This window comes from Egretta garzetta, unplaced genomic scaffold, assembly GCF_000687185.1.
Source record: "Egretta garzetta isolate BGI_Z169 unplaced genomic scaffold, ASM68718v1 scaffold45, whole genome shotgun sequence".
Taxonomy (NCBI): Eukaryota; Metazoa; Chordata; class Aves; order Pelecaniformes; family Ardeidae; genus Egretta; species Egretta garzetta.
Genome location: NW_009260028.1, coordinates 7,744,386 through 7,764,577, shown reverse-complemented (window position 1 = coordinate 7,764,577; position 20,192 = coordinate 7,744,386). Strand labels below are relative to the sequence as shown.

General features: G+C 40.2%; 2 protein-coding genes across 4 annotated transcripts in view; one reads left to right on the top strand and one right to left on the bottom strand.

Moving 5' to 3' along the window:
- Window positions 1-3,030: 3,030 nt before the first annotated feature.
- TMEM50B (transmembrane protein 50B) lies at window positions 3,031-12,457 on the top strand. 3 transcript variants are annotated; one of them, XR_004842311.1, is made up of 8 exons: window positions 3,031-3,072; window positions 4,976-5,151; window positions 5,732-5,844; window positions 6,921-6,988; window positions 7,895-7,987; window positions 8,188-8,245; window positions 10,749-11,170; window positions 11,891-12,457. XR_004842311.1 is itself a non-coding variant. In XM_035896532.1 (8 exons), the coding sequence occupies exons 2-7, from the start codon at window positions 5,053-5,055 to the stop codon at window positions 10,792-10,794; spliced, it is 477 nt and encodes a 158-aa protein (XP_035752425.1). In that variant the 5' UTR covers window positions 3,031-3,072; window positions 4,976-5,052; the 3' UTR covers window positions 10,795-10,842; window positions 11,022-12,457. The 3 variants fall into 3 exon arrangements, 2 of the variants coding, with proteins under 2 accessions (XP_035752425.1, XP_035752424.1); XM_035896532.1 differs by having other exon boundaries at window positions 10,749-10,842; window positions 11,022-12,457; XM_035896531.1 differs by having other exon boundaries at window positions 10,749-12,457.
- Window positions 10,738-20,192, bottom strand: part of IFNGR2 (interferon gamma receptor 2) — an 11,596-nt gene continuing 2,141 nt past the window's right edge. Inside the window, exons 3-6 of the mRNA XM_009640971.2 lie at window positions 19,365-19,513; window positions 17,818-17,971; window positions 16,576-16,730; window positions 10,738-14,077 (exon numbers count right to left, since the gene is read on the bottom strand). Of these exons, the coding sequence (XP_009639266.2) occupies window positions 13,904-14,077; window positions 16,576-16,730; window positions 17,818-17,971; window positions 19,365-19,513 (632 nt within the window). The 3' untranslated portion in view covers window positions 10,738-13,903. The remainder of the gene's footprint in view (window positions 14,078-16,575; window positions 16,731-17,817; window positions 17,972-19,364; window positions 19,514-20,192) is intronic.

Sequence of the window (20,192 nt, the reverse complement as noted above, 5' to 3'; positions counted from 1 at the left end):
GAACGTAGCCACGCTGAGTAATGGTGAAAGAAATGGTGTATCACTGCTTTTTAGTCCCGTATCTGTGAAGTCTGTCGGCACGTGGAGCTATGTCAGTAGTGAGAGAAACGTTTAATTATTTTTACTGTTAAGTGGGGCATTCTTGAAAGACTATGAAAGACTCCCGTGCAGAATTCTGAATGGCATCATTAATGTTTAGATCATCGTAGAAAAAGGACAGCTGCATTAGCACCTGTTTCCTCTTAGCGCCGTATTCTTGCGTGCCTGCTCTAGCACTAAGCTTGCTTTGTGAAATCAAAGCTGGTTTCTGGCATCAGACACGTGTAGGAATAATTCTAGGCTTCTTGTCTGTGTCCTGTTGCAGATTCTCTGCACCTTGTTTCTTCATGTCTGTTATCTTACTCCAGTGAAACAGGAGAACTGTGCTGTCAGTTACTGGTCTTTGCTCTGGAAAGACTGCCAGCAGATAGTCTTTATCTCGCCTATTCACATTATATAGGGTGCTTCTCTCCTGAGCACAAAGATAAGGTGAAAGTAAACTGCAGGTTTGTGAGCCAGTATTGAGCATGAAAAATACAATTTCAGATAAAATAATATGCTGTGTTAGAAGGTTGCCCTGTATCTTAGAAGGTAAAAAAAAAAAAAATCAACTTTTTCTAGTCTCCCTAGCTTTGCTCATTTGTCACTAATGCAGTTGTGAAAACTCCATTTTACATCGAATACAACTAAGCGTTGAGAGAAATTTAGTCTCAGATTTTTGAAGTCAGCACAATGCCTCTGGTTTGTCACCTAATGTTTAAAAAAACCACTTAATAATTAAGACAGGGTTTTCTACAGCATAGGGCATCCATAATGTTATCCCAAATCCGTGTTCTTTACCCAGTGTGCAACGACCAATTCACACACTTGAGTCCAGCTGTTTGCTTTTATTTTATTTCTGCACAGAGATGGGTGCCAGGCGGTAACTCCACAAAGCGAGCACCCCGCTCTGAACAACTACTGCCTATTTGTCCCATTACATGGTTAAAGAAAACCCACCTAAGTTCATATCTATTGGCTAGCAATCACTGTAACATTTGATATTGGTTAATTATATTTAAATTAGCCTGGCTTGCTGTGTAAATCATCACTCGTGCTTCCTATTGGAGGGGGGGTGTGTGTGTGTGTATGCAAGTCTCTTTGGGTTTAGATATGAGTTGGTAGTCGCCATCTCCCCTCCCCGCCTTTTCCTTCCTCCCCCAGTTACGGAGATCATCTTTGCTGGCCTCACACCTCTCCAGCATTTGTCCACACTAGGCTGGGCCCCTTTTGTCGGTCTTTTAGCTCTTCTTCAGGGGTGTAGTCACCAGCACCAGTTCTTTTTACCACTTGCTCATAAGGCGAATGCTTCCTTATCTCTTGGCTCCTTCTAACTGCCAGGTCCTGTTACAGATAATTCCCTCTCACCGCCCAGTGAGAAATTCTGGTTTTTGCGATGTCTCAATAACATTTATCATTACTGATTTTGCAAAGTTGAAAAGGTTTTACTAGGATAAGTGCTAGTTACTTTTTGGATCGGAAGTTGGCTTAATTATATGTCATGGTTTAACCCCAGTTGGCAATTAAGCATCACACGGTGGCTCTCTCTCCTTCTCCCCTGCCCTGGTGGGATGGCAGAGAGAATTGGGGGGGGGGGAAAGGAAAGCCTGTGGGTTGAGATAGAGACAGTTTAGTAGGACAGCAAAGGAGGAGAAAATAATATTAACAATAAAAGAATATACAGAGCAAGTAATGCACAATGCAGTTGCTCACTACCTGCTGACTGATGCCCAGCCCATTCCCCAGGCAACGATTGCTGTCCCTGGCCAACTCCCCCCAGTTCATATACTGGGCATGATGTCATATGGTCTGGAATAGCCCTTTGACCACTTTGGTTCAGCTGTCCTGGCTTTGCCCCCTCACAGCTTCTTGTGCACCAGAGCACGGGAGGCTGAAAAGTCCTTGACTGGTGTAAGCACTGCCTAGCAACAGCTAAAACATCAGCGTGTTGTCAACATTCTTCTCATCCTAAATCCAAAACACAGCACTATGCCAGCTACTAGGAAGAAAATTAACTTTATCCCAGTTGAAACCAGGACAGTATATTAGCTGGCAAAATAAACTGTATAAACCTTTTAAATTATAGAAGAGAACTAATTTTTTCATTTAATTTCAGCTTTTTGAACTGGAACACTTTTGCAGGAGTAAGAAGTTTTCTTTCATGAAGTCATCCAAGAATTTAACAGGCTATTTCTTAAGTAACACAGACTTGCAAAATGGCTGGGATTGGAAGGAACCTCTAGAGGAGGACGTCTGGTCCAACCCCCTGCTCAAGCAGGGCCACCTATGTCAGGTTGTCCAGATGGCTTTTGATATCTCCAAGGATGGAGACTCCACAGCCTCCCTGGGCAACCTGTGCCAGAGCTCGGTCACCTTCACAGAAAAAGCGTTTCCCGATGTTCAGAGGGAGCCTCCTGTGTTTCAGTCTGTGCCCGTTGTCGCTGGGCACCGCTGAAAAGAGCCTGGCTCCCTCCTCTTCGCACCCTCCCTTCAGGTATTTATAGGCGTTGATGAGATCCCCCCCTGAGCCGTCTCTTCTCCAGGCAGAACAGTCCCAGCTCTCCCAGCCCTTCCTCATAGGAGAGATGCTCCAGTCCCTTCATCATCATCGTGGCCCTTCTCTGGACTCCCTCCAGTGTGTCCACGTCTCTCTTGTACTGGGGAGCCCTGAACTGGACCTAGTGCTCCAAGTGTGGCCTTGCCACTGCTGAGTAGAGTGGAAGGATCACCTCCCTTTACCTGCTGGCAGTGCTTTGTCTGATGGAGCCCAGGATACTGGTAGCCTTCTCTGTGGCAAGGGCACATTGCTGGCTCGTGTTCAACCTGGTGCCCACCAGGACCCCCAGGCCCTTTTGTGCCAAGCTGCTTTCCAGCTGGGTGTCCCCCAACACATACTGGTGCCTGGGGTTGTTGCTTCCCAGGTGCAAGACTGGGCAGTTCCCTGTGCTGAACTTCAGGAGGTTCCTGTTCAGCCCACTTCTCCAGCTTGTTGAGGTATGTCTGGATGGCATCCAAGTAGAGGGGGTTAAATAATTTCTGTTGTTGTTGACACCTGAAATAATTTTTTCCAGTGGCTTTTCTTGACCTGCTTTCTGAATTGCAGTAGAACTTCACATTACATTTGAAGGAGGTGATTTTTATTTAGAGATGTTAATACTGTTTAAATGGTCCATTATAGGAAAAAATTTCAAAGGAAAATAGAGATTTGAAGAAATACAGATTCGGTCATTCTGAAAATGACTGAAAGTGTATTTACAGGCAAGATAACGACGTTGGCAGGTTTGGCATAACCACCATTGTGTTTGTAGGGGAGAAGGAATAGGGCAGCATGCTTGTCTGTTTACTGGCCAGCCGGGTCACAGGGTAAGGGCCACGTAGTCTGTAGAGGCGACAGCAGTGGGAACCGTGAGCCATGTTCCAGTGTGGGTCAGTGAGGAGCTGGGAGGGGAAGGGAGGGATTACCACAGGATGAGGAAGAGACACGTTCAGGGTTTGAAGAGGAACAAACAAAGTACAGATGGAGCCATTTTAAGACTGGAAAAGAGAGGGCTGTAAGGAGCAGCCATAAATCTGTGATGGCAATTTTCTATGAAAGTTGCAGAAAGAATAAGGATCTGAAAATTGCTGGGTAAAAGTGTAATAGGAAAATAACTATATGGTAGAGCCCAGATACTATACAAAAGTAAAATAATTTTGGAATTGAGTGATTGATTTTAATGCTTTAAGGCAGCATTATAGCTATGGATGGACTTCTGGAACTAGATTCAGGAGGACAAATTTTTTTGTCTTATTCATAGGAGGTGGCCTGTGTTTGTAGTGTAGGCAAACTCTGTTTAGTTGTTTATTTATTTTTATTTTACTTCTTAGTGTAGACTTCTAATTACCATTATTAACCAGGAAAATGTTCTACATCAGTCTTTCCTGTAATATAATCGTAAGGGGTGTTTGTCTGTTGTTAGCCTTTAACAAGTATCTGGAAATTATTTGTGGCAGATAGGGAAAATACAGATGTTGACAATACTAAAACAAAATAGAATGGCATTGAGTGGCTGTGAGTCACTGCTCAACAGAAAAACTAAATATTTTCATTTCTGACACTCCAACTATATATGCTAATTGTCTTGCAGTGTGAGAAGAGATGCAGTGTAGTGCAGAATCTTTCACAGCTACTGTCTCACCAAATCGGTGGGAGAACTGTGTTGTTACAGTAGTCACTTTGTAACACTTTTTAATTAACGTTTAATTAACACTTTAAATTAACTTTACTTTCGTCTTCCTGCATTTGAAGTTTTGTGTGATCCTCTCTCTGTGAAGCGGAGCACTCTTTACCCTTGGTATTAGTTGATGTACTGAGTTGATTCCTTTCTTCCTATGTTAGAAAGGCACCGTGTTATCTGGCTTACTTGGAGACTGGAAATACGGGTGTCTTACGCAAAGTTCCTTGGCCTGACTCAAAGACCCAGTTCTGGCCTGCGTATGGAGCCCTGTTGCATTTTGCTTTTTTTAACTGCTAATGCCAGAGAGAGGATTATGGTTTGAAGATGAAACTTAGATTGAAATATTTGCTTTTTTGCTCCTGCTTTTTTACTTCCTTTCATTTTTGTGTTGCATACACTTGAACAAACATTACATTCTATTTTATTTCTTTTCTGTTTCAGATACGATAATTTATATGTAGTGCATAACCTTTGGGGTTGTGTGATGATTTTATTTTGTAATTCTGTTTGTAAGGTAGGTTCTTTTTTTCAGTATAGCTCAGTATAGAATCCATAGAGTTTATGGAATACTTCTGTAAAAAAACAAAAAAAAGCCGCACTATAAGGATTGCTCGTGACAGTTGTCAAACGCCTCAAGATTTTACTGTTTTGTATTACATGCGTCTTTGGCTGTGTTTCAGGTATTTAGGACACAGTTGTTAATGGAAGAATTCATGTACAAGTACAAAATAAGACGGGCAATCTAATCTTTGAGGAGATGGCAGGATTCCTAGACAACTTCCGGTGGCCAGAATGTGAGTGTATTGACTGGAGCGAAAGACGAAATGCCATTGCTTCAATAGTTGCAGGCGTGTTGGTAAGTTTTGAGAGGATGTGAATCACAACTGTGTTGACCAATTTGGCAGTACAACAAAGTTACATTTCTGTTTCACATATTGCGAATATTGTATTTTTTTTTTTTTTTGAAGTGCAGTTGTTAGGCAGCTTTTTTACAGGTCACATAACTTTGCATTTTGTTTGATAATGATGTACCAGTTCTGCGCTCTCTTCTTTGAAGAAGATTGAAATTCTTAGTGGATTTTTGGCATAATTCAGTATATTAGAACACCCATGTTATACATAGTTTGTATCTTGAATGTGTTTAGAATCTGGATTCGTGTTCTTAAAGCTCTACAGGGAATCTAGCCATACACTGATACTTAATTCGAATAGAAAATGTGACCGATTCCAAAACGCTTCTCTGAAAACATCAGTGTTAAGGTTTATGCAGAACTTGCATATTGAACAGATTTAGAGTCTGACTTAATAACTTTCTAGAATAGTTTAGTCTTGTTAAAAGACAACTAAACCAATGGCGTGCATGGACATTTGCCGTGCTTTGTCTGCCTGTCTCTGTACCCTTCCAGCCTCATAATGCTGGTCTGTTTTATTTCTAGTTTTTCACAGGTTGGTGGATAATGATAGATGCTGCAGTAGTTTACCCTAAGCCAGAACAAATGAACCATGCGTTCCATACCTGTGGGGTGTTTTCAACACTAGCTTTTTTCATGTAAGTGTATATAAAGGGAGTTCTTACAAAATAAGCATGAGCTGTTAAACACAGTTTTTACTAGACAATGTGGCATATGGTAAAACTGAATCACTTATGAGTAATCTTGTCATACCTTTTTACACAGCAATGTAAAGGCCTTTTTTTCTTTTACCTGTGGCCGTTGTTTGTGATCGTAGTCTGTTAATTCATTGTTCTGTCTATCCCCCCCATCTGTTTAGGGTAAGTTGCTTTTCCTATGCACTTTGGCTGAATGTAAGAAAGCAGACCTTCCTTTATGCATATAGGCTTTCTATGATACATGTTGAGATTCCTAGATCAAAATTCATGTAATGCTACCCAGTTGCTTACCTCAATATAAAAAATTTGCCTGCATTTTCCCCTGTTTTTAAATAATTTTTACAGCTGTCTCTGGCCTCAGACTTCCTCAAATGGGAGAGGGAGTAGTATTAGAGCTATTGTTATAAAGATGTAAATGTGGCATGCTTGAAGGAGAAGTAATAGCTTTTATTGAATCTTACAATATTGGTGAGAAAAAAAGGATGCATTTGGATGTGCAAGACCTTCTTGCACTTGGTATCTGAAAGTCTCTGGGTTTTTTTCCTCAGCAATGTAACTCATTTTAAGAAAGTGCATTGTCCCTCCTTACAGAGCATCTCTCACTTGAATACTTATGGTATTCATTGTGAAGGAGAGGCGTCAAAAAGCAACTTGTATCATAATCATGAGAGCACTGTGTCACTGGCTGTTACTATTCCTACGAAGTGGCTTTAGATGTTTTAAAAATGTGAACAGCCAGAAAGCAACCAGGAATATTTCAATCACTAACAAGGGCAATTCTTTTATCTTACAGGTCTGTTAATGTAAAAATTTAAGTAAAACTTACAAACAAGTACGGGGTTTGCTTGAAACCCAGTTGGAATCCTTCCATTAATTGACACGTAATAATATGTGACTATACAGAATGCCAAGCGATTTCCCAGAATTTTTCACATCTTAAAAAGCGCTAGCTTTTAACTTATGACTTTAAATTGATTTTCTAATAATCCGAAGTGTATACACTTTTTTGTTCCTAGGATAAATGCTGTATCAAATGCACAGGTGAGAGGAGACAGCTACAGTGACGGATGTTTAGGAAGAACAGGTAAATTAACTCTAAATATCATGCTGAGTTGAAAGACTGATTATTTCGGTGTTGGGTTTTTTTCTAAGTGGTGGTTAAACCTTTGCAAATCACTGCTGGGAGAAATAAATTTCTGCCTTGCGGTAGGCTATGGAGCAGACATTCCTTAAGAATGTCTTATTTTAGAACGTATCACAAACATTCTGTTTCCTGTGTATGTCACCTACTGTGTGGTGTCTGTGGACCTGCTGCCCTCTCTCTGCTTTCATGCATCTTTCCCTTACTATTTCCCATGTGGATCCCAGCATCTGTTTTCACGTGATTTGTAGAATGCCTCAGTGGAAATCTGGTAGGATTTACTGATTTTTGAACTAGCGTATGATGCTTTTTTGTGTGTCATTCATAAATCAGCTTGAGAGAAGCTTTGCATAGAAATACTTTTCCTTTCCCATGAGTTGGCAGGTGGATTATTTTCAGTGGCATCATCTTTGTTTTTCAGCAGATAATGTCTAGCTATGGTAGATGTTGCCCATCTGGAAATACCTTCTGAAATAAACACAGCAAGCGTTTTTTTGCGTACCCTGCTGTAATGCCAACTTTACCTCAGAAACACTATTTCTTTGGCAAAGTACCTCATCATTAGTCCACTGTGAGTTGTGCTAAGTGGTGTTATAGGCATTGCCTACAGATGAGGGGAAATTTCTGGTAGCTGTGTCTGCTCACTAAAACAAGGGGAACCCACTATGTGTTTTTCTAGAGAAGGCAAATTTTGGTTTATCTTGTCCTTGATAGAGGGTTTAATCCTTTCCCTTTGTGCCTTCAGCAAGCTAACACGTTGTATCATAATAGAGTTGTATCATAATTGGCTCATCTGTCACTATGGATAATACTCTGCATGGTTCTCAGAAGTTTTAATATTTCTTGCAGGTGCTCGTGTCTGGCTCTTCATCGGCTTTATGTTGATGTTTGGTTCACTTATTGCTTCAATGTGGATTCTTTTTGGAGCATACGTTACACAGAGTAAGTTTGTTTATTTTCACATATAGAAGAGTACTTTTCCTGTCAGACGAAATGCAGAAAATCCAGAAGAATGGAAGTGCGTGTTCTTGTCAGACCCCTACCATCTAATTTTGTAGTCAGTGAATGATTCTATAGCAGTGTTCTAAATACACCTTCCAATGCAAAAGAACTTAATATTTCCTTTGTTACTTGTTTTGCAGACACTAATGTTTACCCTGGATTAGCAGTGTTTTTCCAAAATGCGTTGATATTTTTCAGGTAAGTTACCTGGGTAAATTTCCCTCCTTCCAAAGGGATGTCTCACTTGCCTGCTTCCATGCATGTGGATTCTCCTGGAAAATAAGTTCTGAAAGCTGGAGGCTGACTCCAGGCTTGACCTTCCAAAATGTGGAATTTGCTGCTCTCAGTGCAGGACCCCCCGTATTTTCATTTATTACCCACCCTGACCTTTGCTTGAGGAGGGTGACAAAGGGACCTCTTGGGTCACTGAGTAAACTGACTTTATACAGAGAACTGATGTGATATTATTCAATGCATAGACTGATCAAACTATTTCTTAAAAACTATGTATTTTTTTACTCCGCTACCTTTTTGTACTCCCTTTGCTCCAGTGCTTAGAAACAATCTTTTACTTACCCCTTCTCAGCCCATGAGAGACTCTTCATTCCCCCCATGCTCCTGTTAGTGCAGCTCTTTCTGGTCTCCCTGAATGTACAGCTCTAGAATGTGGACGATCAAGGATATACACAGTATTCTGGGTGACGCATTGTCAGTGTCTTTGGATAATGGCAATAATGCTTTCCTCTCTGTACTACAAATGCCTTGGCATATATCCGAACAGGACTAGGTAGGAGATCCTATTGCCCTTTTCCTGACTATTTCATACCAACGGCTCAATTATCTGGTAATTGATACACCTAGATTTGTTTCTAGTGGATGAGCTTTCAGTTACAAAGGGTGATAAATTTTTCTTCTAGGAGCATGATGGTATGTTTCATAATATTACACTTAAATGTATTTCTTTATTTCACTTAATATCATTAAGTGTATTATATGACACTTTGAAAGTATCTGTATCTGTACTAACTCTTTTTATATGTATAATGCATTCTGCAATCCATGAATTTTATTAATTAATAAAGGACAATGAAAGCATTAACTAGTGTAAGTTCTGAGATCAGTCACAGAAAAAGTTCACATAACCTCCTCTTGTGTAAGTTCTCACCCACTTAAATTACTGTGCTAACAAATTTTCCTTCTAGTACCATATCAAATGCTTTGCAGTGAGCCAGATCAACTGGCTCCACTGTGCTTCCCTGTTTGGAAAATCAGTTATGTTCCTGCAGAAAGTAGCAGTTCCTAAACCTCTTCCATAGTCTTGCACATGATTGAAATGCGATACTGATGAAGGCAGAGCTTTTGAGAATAGTTTCACCATGCCTGAAATCTTTAGTCTTATTTCAGTAGTTTGATGAACTTATTTCTGAAACTGCTTTTTGTTTCTGAAAGTGCCTTATTGTCTGTTGAACTCTGTATTAGATATATTTTAGGTTTATTTGTTTTCTTTTGTCTTCTAAAATTTGTTTTCTAGGTATGAGCTATGAGACAAAGTACAACCTTTTTATTAAAAAAAACCAAAAGTCTTTGTTTCTTATCCTGCCATGCACTTTAGGCAGTGACATTTGATAAGTCCATCTATTGCCATAGACTCCTTTCCTTAGCCCAGACCTGGGTCAATCAGCGATGCCCTTCTCAATGTCCTTCTCCAAAACTTTTGCTTTGATTGAATCAGATTCTTTTCCATTGGTGCTGTTCCATAATGTCTGTATTCCCTGAACCATGCGTCTCCTTCAGGACTTGTGCTTCAGCCCTGGTTGTTATTCCACCAATTTTTTCCTTAGTTTAACATGCTGTATTAGTAGTTCTCTAGTTAAGTGCCCAGGTGTATAGCTTGTTTTACTTATCATTGCTTACTACTGTTGTTCTCAGTGTCAGTATTCCTCATTTCCCTCCCTCTTCATTCTCTTCTGATTTAGTATGACTGTGCCATTCTTTACCATGTGTTTGTTGGCTATAAAAAAAAAAAAAACAAAACTAAAATACAAGGGACAATAAGGAAATCGTGCTTAGTTTTGTTCCCTCGACATCATTTTTTTTTTTTTTTTTTTTTTTTTTTGATTCATGACAATATGTAGTTGCATGCAACCTTATAAAATCAATTTGGGGGTTGGACTAGATGACCTCTAGGGGTCCCTTCCAACCCAAAACATTCCAGGATTCTATGATAATTTTGGAAATCAAATTGTAATTTGGATCTCGCTTATCCACCACAGGATCAATGTTCTTTCTGATTTGCTCATTAAAATCTAGCTGCTTAGATTCTATCCTGGCATGGTGCGTTATGTTCAGCCGATTGCCAGATGCCAGGATGAGACTTATGCTCTGTAACTCTGTGGATCGGTCCTAGAATCTCTTAAATACCAGATTTTTTTTCCTTCAGAAGGGCAGCTGCTTTTACTGGGAGACTGGCTATTTTTTTTATTTGAGCAGCTGCTTCAGCTGGATCTCATAGTTTTAGCAATGCATTGTAAATGAAATATAAGTACAACACCCAGATACTGACTTGAATCAAAGTTAAGGTTACTGGAGGGCTGTTGATTTGGTATGTGGGTAGTATAAGCTTATAAAGATACTATTAAAATTACCTTTTCCACCTTATGTGTGGTCTGATTATTATTTTTTTTTTTCCCCCCCCCTTTAGTACTCTGATCTACAAGTTTGGAAGAACAGAAGACTTGTGGGGATGAGAGCTCACATATAGCATTGTCTATTCCATAGTTGCTATGTTGTACTATGTATGTAGATATATTTACTTTTATTTGTTCTTGTTTTGCTTTCTAAATTGTATGAACGGAGACAAATTACAGTTTCTGTAATAAGCTCCCTCTTTTCACAGGACAGATTTGTGAATATGTACATATGACTGTATATATCTTAAAAAGGGAATGTCAGGCTTTCTTTCTGAAATCCTCAGGCTTATGTCTTCTAACACGTGGGTTTCCAGCAACTCCTACAACTCGATCTTCCAAACCTTCACGTGCGTCAGAGACTTCAGTGGAACTGTTGGCGAACAAGCGGGTAGAGCCTGTACCCTGTAAAAGGGGTTGCTACCTTCCCGCAAAGGTGAGCTAGAGCCAATTTTTGCAAGGGCTGACCGCAAGGGCTGCCGGTGTAACCCGACGGAGTAGTCAGTGCATAGAAGTGACCCAGCTAAGCCTGCATCTAATGAGGGTAAATTCTACTGTATGCTGAGATAAGAACTGATTTTAAGAATTTTATATAACTGTTCAGAAAAATAAAAGGTAGCTACTTTTTTTTAAAGGGTTATGAATTTTTAAACAGGGCCCTAGACTAAGTGGCTTCTGCATGGCAAATCAAACTGTTCTTGACTTCTGATTGCTATAGCACAAACGACATTTGGTAGCACCGCAGTCCTTAGAATTAATTTCATGCTGTTCATTGTAATAGATACCAATTAGTATTTAACGTACGTACTGATGCTAGAATTAAAAAAAAAAAAAAAAAATCAAACTGATGCCAGTCATACTTAAGGAATATAAAGAATAAATCAGAGTCAGACTAACATCTTTCAAATGATGCTAGCGTAATTTTCCTCAGGGGAAGCTTTTTGCTGATAAATGAACAGTTATCCTGCTAGCCATTACCTTTTCTGTTTAAAAGGTGAGCATTTCAAGTGGAGATATATTTATTGCTCACAATCTTACCTTGAAATAATTGCCAGTTTTAGGACTGCCATTTGCCCCAGTTAAAATGTATTTATCTCCTAAATTTCACGGGCACTTTATGGGAATGCTTCCATTATTGAAACCCAGTTTCTTCTAGCTGGAGTATACAGAGAGGGAGAACAGTGATGTTTTACAGCTGCGGACTGATCTTGTGGATTCATCTTGCTGGCGGCGACTTCCTTGTCTCATGAGTTCTATGTGGTTTTTAAAGCGTTCAAATCTGCCTTGCGTCTAAAAGCTTTTGTAACTTTCCATGTATCAAGACTGCTGACCAAATGGTAGCGAACTGCAGACCATAACTTCTGTGTGTGGTTACTGTATGCTGTTAGTCATCTAACTGCTCCCTTGTGGGAATCTCTCCAGTGGACAGAATATGAAGCAAATACTGTGGCTGAAATTGTGCTACTGGCTAGATTAACTTCATCCCCGTTTCACCATCCTGCAGTGAGTTCCGATACAGTCACTGGTGCTTATCACAGCGTTGTACATCAGTTGACTGTTGGGTTGTAATTTCAGAAAACTGCAATAAACTTGCTCTTACGTTTGCAAAATAGTGAAGCTCATTTTAGGTAAAACACCTTGGCCTGCTACAGCACCAGTTGTGAAGACAGCCCTTGAGTTACTCCTAACAAGAGGTTTTTAATCTTGGCCTGTTTGTGTAACTGAAAATATGCAGTAACAACTCTCTCTAACAGAAGTCTAGTGTAGGACTTATTCAGGAAGTTGTATGCTGTATTGCTAAATAGTCACGGGTGAGGTTTTAACTGCTGCCTTATTTATGTCCGCTGGCGTGCATTTAGGTTGTTCCTTTTGTGAGCTTGTGGTTCTTTGTTTACGGCACAGTATATGAAAAGAATGTGGATGAACTTAAAAGCAGGTGTTGTGCAGCTTGTGGCTCACTTGAAAATTTGTACCAGGCTTGAATTATGACTAAGTCGTCAGACAACTACATTGTCTTGGCATGTTGCCTAAGCACAAGGGAACAACCTCACGAAGCTTTTAGGGAAAAAAAAAGTGTTACTGATTTGTCATACTAGTCTTGTGTATTCCCGGAAGCGGTAGAACAGCATTACCTCCCATAACCCACAGCTCTGACAGCGACCAGGTTCATTAACAGACCTTTGAACAAGTCATCTGCAAATAACCAAGCAGTTTTTTTTTTTTTAAACAACTTGTACCAAACCCAGGAAAAAGGTCAAACAAACAAATAAAAACAATCATTTTAGTACAGAAGTGGTTCACTTGTTCTTTGTGTTTTATTAGACTCCTCCCAGACCCCACAGGAGTGTGATGGGAGGCTTAACTTGCAGTCTTCTGCTTTAAGGGACACAAACCAGAACTCTCAGTCAACTTTTCATTTGCAGGACTAATCTGATATTCAACAAGAGATTTTAGTGTCTGATAATTACTGATACAAATTATATACATTCTGAGCAAAATTATTGTAAAAAGTTTGCCTGTGCTGTCTCACGCATGATTAATGCTTCTTACGAATGTGTTAGGAGGCAGATAGTAGGAGCAGTTTTCTTTGCCCAGGAGAGTAAAGTACTTTAAAGTTTCTTTTTAAACTGCCATAGAAGACTGCGTGTACTAAAAATGATTCAGAAAAGCATACTGGGGTGGATATAATACACATTGAGTGGTACACAGTCTGCACAAATAAGGCAACAGAACAAAAGCCATGATTAAAGTAATTCACAGTGCAATTACTCACTCACTGAAGTGAAGAATTTCAGGTTGTATTACATCCTACCACAAAGTGCCATTATTTCTCAAAGCTTTATTTCAATTTGGGGTGGGAAATACGATGGTGTTACTATAAGCATTTTATAAGCATCTGTCTTTGGGCAATTTAGTGTTCATTTCCGTTTCACGTTCTACCCCTTACGTCTTTTTGGCAAACACAGTTGCTGTTCTAGCACAGCAGAGGCTGTTAAAACACAGGCTCGGGGTCCAGGCTGTTCTCAGGAAGCAACATCGTGCTTGGGATTTGTCAGCAGCTGCATTTTGTCCCGAGCTCGTCACCTGTCCTGCCAGTAGCCACAGAGCGCTGCTCATGAGCGGGAACCTCTGCAAAGACTTGGTACAGGCATTCTTGCCAGGGCACCGCTTAAGTTACTTCACTGTCACTGGAGATGCTGTGTGAATGAGCATGGCCATCCAAACTGTTGCCGCCAGCTTGGCTTTCTTCTCCACAAAACACAAGAGAGAAGGAATCGTGGGGCTCATCCTCGATGTAATTGTCCAACACCTCTAAAACAGGCATGCTAGGGTCTTTCAAATACTGGAAAAAAAGCCAGAGACAACAGTTCAGCTAGCTATCCACAGAACAAACGTATTAGAAATTACAGCAATGGAGCAGGTACCACCCCCTATAGGCAAGTTGCTTCAGACCAGAATTCACCACGAGAGCTGTTAAAGGTGTATTCTATTCTGGATTTCCTCAAAACTATATTGCACCTTGGGGGGGGGGGGGAATCAATCATGAAAATATCCATTTAAATGACTTAAAGCAGTCTGCATTTCCTTTTTTTTTTTTTTTAAACAAATTTTGGCTGATACTCTTTTTATGTCAGTTCAAGCAAATTCCTACTAGTTAAGAAAAAGCTGCAGAAGAAAACACTTCTTTATTACACAGCTAGGGACATACCCTCCAACTGCAGGAAACTAGCAACTGACAGCTTGGATAAGATCTAAGATTCTGGTTTGGTCAGTGTCTGGCAAGTCAGATCTGCATCTTTTATTGTTACCAGAAAACCTGAGTTGCATTCTTCTCTTGTAATTACTTTTTGATTTGACTTCCTCTCTGCTCCTCTTTCTTCCAAAATTAAGTCATCAGCTTTACAATGGATGCATAAATCAAAGAAAAGCACTAGAAAAAAAAAATGTAGGCCAGAGGAAATGCTTTCTGTTCCTCCTGCCACCCCCATATACTCTCCTTATCACTAAGCTTGTCTTGTGTTTCATGGGAAGTTGGAGCCATCTACTACTTCGTGTACTAAACAAAAAAAAAAAAATTTGCCATTGAACCCTTTTTCCCTGATTTAAGGAAAAAAAAAAAAAAGTAAATGTCTGGAACACAGACAGGAACACCTTCACATTGTTAACAGACTGATGTAGCTAGTAGTTTTACTCAAAAGCTTGTTCTGTACTGTAGGAGGTGTCATCATCTGGCGGAGACGGGACCACAGCTCAAGTCACGTCTGTTGTGGGACAAAATTAACCTTAGTTTCAGTTAAGGCGCCACTTGCTCTGTAACCATAGCAGGGCTAGTGAGTAATGAGCAACAGGATTATTTTTTCAGGTGTATTAAAAACAGATGCTCCCTACGGGAACCTCAAATATATCCACTTCAGCAAATTCAAGACATAACATCAGTTTGGCTTTGCTATGTGAAGGCATTTCTGCAGTAGAACTGCTCCCTGTAACTCTGACTCTGAAGGCGGATACCCTTCTGTAAAAGAAGGAAGGATGTGATTTTTCTGGAACCCTAAAAGAGGACATATGAAACTGCCTTAAAATAAATCAGTGTTCTGTACTCATGGAAGGTGTTTTAAGAGGAGGAGCCTCAGGCTGGTTGATCCCTTTTAGAAAGATGCATTTTAAAAATTTTGCATATTTCCTGATTTTCATTCATTTCTTACCAGCATTTTGCCCAAAACCAGGCTCAACGTTGTTCCAAGAGTATCTACTTTTGCTGCACATTTTCCAGATTAATACAGCTACTCCAGAACACATGATGATAGACTCTATTCCTCCAAGCCCTTTGCATGAAAGGCTGCACTATTTTAGTACACTGTACATGGATTTATTTTTTTTTTCCTGCACGAGATTTACTTTGCTTGATTTGTGATACAGCTGTCCCCACTGAGCCCCCATGAAATGGCAGCTGAGGTAGCATGAAGAGAGACAACGATGTACTTGGGATTCTGCAGAAAGTCTGGGTTCATTCACCCATACATCCATAAAAATCTGGACAAACAGCTCCACAATCACAGAACGACCATAGCACAATGGACTGCTCTGGCACATGGATATATACAGAGAAATACACCTCAAAGAATCACAAGCAGACACAAGCTTTTAAACATATGGAATGCATGCTGAACAGGAACTTTTAAAAAAATCAAGAACTTTGCTTGAAAGGCTACTTCCTGTTTAAGTACTAAAAAGAGGAAGATGAACAGGACTCAAACAGCATTGTTCAGTACAGAAATGTGTGAGCTACAAGGAGGAAAAAAGTCCCAGGATGACTTTTTCATCCGAGTATTGCTAAAACTACAGGAGAAAAAAAAAAAAAAAAGAAAAAGAAAAAGCCCAAGAACGTTCCCCTAGGTAGTCCTCAGTCTTCAAGTCAGTCCTTGCTCTTAGGACGCTTTTCCATATTTGACTTCTAATCAGAGCCTGGGGTCTCGAGTACATGTTCTGCAGCACACAAAAGCTTTCTGCTTGAAGTGAGCAGCTGTTTCAGGCCTGATGACTTAGATAAGCAAAGGAAGGGGTGGACAAGGGGTAGCCAAGGAACATAGTCTTACCCTGGTTTCATAACAGGATTATAGCAGCATTTGTATCTTAGTGCAGGGGGAAAAAAATAATTCAGTTGAGTAAAAGAGGAATAAAGTGGGAAATCATATAGGACAAGAGTAACAGTTTACATTAAAGTCAACAATTATTTATATCTATTTCTGTCATACAACAACCAGCTTTGTTCATATTCACTCCAAGATCATCACTGTCTTTTATGGGGTGGGGGTGGGAGAAAAATAAAATGTCTACACATACCTCTTCAAAGTGTGATGGGATTCCTAAAGGTGGCTGAGACAAATATTTAATTGTTTTTTTGTGTCTCCATAGAAGAAACAAACCAACAGTTACCAGATGTACCGCGAGTAACACCAACACAAATATTAGTATAATATATCCAGCTCTGGTTGCCTCTGGAAAAACAAAAAAAGCAAACCACAAACCATGTACATATGGTAGGTTCATATATATACATCATCAAACATAAAACAACATACAGCAAGCTGAAATTTACTGTACTTGGTAATCAAAGTGTAACTTCCAAGGCTGTAAGATATCCACTATAGATGCACTCTAAACACCTGTGTTCAGAAGTAGCTCGTTTTGTGATTCCACTTGCAGTCACCAGCTCCCACAAGCTTCTTCCCCTTAATCACGCAGCCTAAAGCAAGCTTCTGCTTGGCACGCTAGCAAGGCAGATGCAGTGCTGGGGTGGGGGGCAGAGGGCAGGCAGGGAACGCAATCTGTCCTGGCCACAAGTTGTCAGCAAGGGCCATTAATGCCAGGGGCTACTCTTTCAGAACACACACCCCCGCCCCCTTCAGCAAAGGGAGCATCACAGACTCCAAGATCACAGCCTGGGGGCTTGAGATCAAGTACTTGGTCAACACGACCCAGGAGGTCAGCTCCTGTGGGGCTGCAGAAACAGCACAAGCCGGTAGCACCTGCGACATCTTCCAGTCTGTTCAAGGTATGCTAAGGATGGGTTGTGCCTGCATGCGATTCAAGAGAGCGACAAACTCCGTTATCTTGCACACACTCTCTCCTCCCTCTCTCTCTTATCTCGTACAAACCCACGAAATGTCAGAGGAGGAAGCGGGTCAGAGAGGAGAGGGACGCTCCCGTCTTGCAGGAGACAGTGGCTGAGGGAGAGGATTTGCAAGAGTAACACCATATCCTTCTTCAGTGACTTCCTCTAAAGACCCAATAGTTGTATTTTGTTTCTTTCCATACTTCTAGAAAGTAATACCCATAACAGTATTTCTGAAGGAAAAGGACGAGGGCAAGAGTACAGCACAGACCCTCGATTGCTGACTGAAAAACTCATTATTTTGCCATTAATGACAATTGTGAACTACTGTCCACGGTGCTCTCTTAGCACTCCTGACAAATACGGGTATGTAAGTGACCAGTTACGTGATCCAAGATGAGTTCTACACTCATCACATTACATTTAAAACAAAAAAAAGAAAAATAAAAATCACAAAATTTGATTTATACCACTGACTGAAGTTCTGCTACACTCTGGGACACTTTGCAGTCCAAATAACTGGAGATCTGAATGCGTCATCAATTCTACTCGTATTCTAAAACAATAAAGTGTCAATTCCTTTAGATTTTCAATTTTGAATAGTGTATTGCTTGTCTTCATCTCCTGTTTAAAAGACAAAAAAAATATATATATGTGTTACTGTAAAAACCAGACCTGTCTTCAACACAAAACCCCTCCCCATATTTGTTTCACATTGAAAAAGCACAGATTTTATTTTTCATAATTCATCTTTCCAAACAATGAAATATATTTCAACTTTCCTACTTGAATACATTTGAAATGTCATTATTTTTAAATGAAATTAAGCCTGACCATTTAAAACCATCTATAAGGGCACGAACAGCAGAGGAATGAAAACTGATGCAAGGTCTCCTTTTATCCACGCTATGCTGCCGGACGCTTTGACCTGAGCTGCAACAGCTCAGGCAGCAAGCACAATATAGGAAGGGGGAGGAAAAAGCAAGCCATGGGGAGTGCCTCCTCCATCAGAGGCGACTGACGAAGTGTAGTTCAGTGAAGAGCTTCCACCACCTCAGCTCCTTCTACTGGGGAGGAAAACAGCTGGTGGGAAAATGCAAAACCTCCACAGTCTCCACACGGCCACCAGAGTCTTTGGGGAATTTTTAATCTGTAAGGGGCTAGGATAACGGCCTCGGTGAAGCCTACAGAAGCGTACAAGAGTGACTTCTTGTCTGAACCTCAAACGTGAAGGTATTTTATGCGTGTCAGAAAAATACACATTGGTGCAAGAGAGGAAGGAAGTGGAGGCGTTTCAGATTTAGCAAGGTCTTTGAAACAAGAGGGGGTTTTAAATAAATTATTTTTTTTCTGCTTCTGTTTTTTAAACATTTGACTTTAGAATGGCGTTCTTTTGAAAATTCTTTTATTTTTTTCCCCCTCAAGTCTAATTTAATGCCTCCCCTGCAATGCTGGCCTGTCAAGAACACAATTTCCAGGGCCCCAAACAGCAGCATAAGCACACCATGAGACCAACACCTCTAAGTCTCAATATGAACAGGGACAGCTCATCCCAGCTGTCCCCAGCATGTTTCTAATAACTCTGCCTTTCTCTGCCCTAGGAATAGGCAATATCAGGCCAAAGCAGCCAGCACAAACAAGCCCAGCATGGGAAAGGAGGAAAGATATTCCAGAGTTTTCCAAATGGCCTAAGCAAACTTTGGAATCTAAGTGCCAGTTTAAAGCCACCTTTGACAGTTTGTGGATTCTCTCCCTTGATCTGCAATGTGATTTGACCATAGTTTCATCTGGAGAAAAAAAAAAAGGTGGTTTTGAAAGTTTTGTAATACATGCAATACTTGTGCCATGAGCAAATTAACCTTTTTTCAAGACACCAAATGGTGGACCTTTGCTGCTAGAGAAAAAAAGGTATTATTAGTTTTCTTCCTCCATTTCGGCTGTTTTTCCAAGAGACACCAACTTGTATCTCTTAGTCACAAAGGCATTATGAACAAAATAAATCGGAGAGAATTCTTACTTTTTTAGTAGTACTTGTTGCATTCTCCCAGTACAACACATGATACTGAAGAAAGTCGCCTGTTTCAGATCCAAAAGGGGGTGTGACACTAATTACAAGTGAGTCAGAGCTTACAGTCACGCTGTTCACTTTGGGGGGTCCTATAGTAGCTAAAAATAAGCACAGAAAGAGCAGTGAACCTCTGGGATGCAGAACAGCTCATCATGCTGTCTTCAGCTTTACTTAAGATACTCTTACAAACATGCTAAATATTGACAGCTTTTTCTCAAGAACAGGAATAATGCATTTAGGTAGATGAGAAAATGTTGTAAGATACCTAAGGAAAAAGTCTTGAAAGCATAAGTGAAACTAAGTAATTAAAAAAGTTTCCTGTTAACTTCCCCTGAAAATTCAGTAAATATTCACTAGAATGTATCTAAATTTATCTGCAGTTCACAGTGATACAGTTTTGTTCTTTTTTTTTTTTTTCTCGTCAAATAGCCTGCCACATATTCCATGTTCTCTAAAAACCACACTGTTTGGGTCAATAGATTGGAAGAGGAATAACTAGTTTCCCCCTCCTTGCTTTGATGTCTCCATCTGTCCAGGGTAAAGATGATGACTTCCTTTTGCAAAGTACTCTGAGGTATAAATAATGAAAAATATTATATCAAGTACTGTCAGTCCTAATAAGAGAGACTTGTGTGATCACAGGTCATATATGGCCATTAGTCATTTATCCTTTGTATCTTGACTTCTTTTACCAGTTAAGCTTATCAGCGTTTGTAAAGCATTCCAGGACCTCAAAAAACCCACTCATGCAAGTATTATAGTAGTTAACGGCTGCTT

Bases quoted from the DNA above. Each gene is read 5' to 3' on its own strand.
- TMEM50B (XM_035896532.1), top strand. From the start codon at position 5,053: ATGGCAGGATTCCTAGACAACTTCCGGTGGCCAGAATGTGAGTGTATT. The intron at 5,152-5,731 runs GTAAGTTTTGAG...TTTTATTTCTAG, and splicing joins CAATAGTTGCAGGCGTGTTG to TTTTTCACAGGTTGGTGGAT. The intron at 7,988-8,187 runs GTAAGTTTGTTT...CTTGTTTTGCAG, and splicing joins TGGAGCATACGTTACACAGA to ACACTAATGTTTACCCTGGA.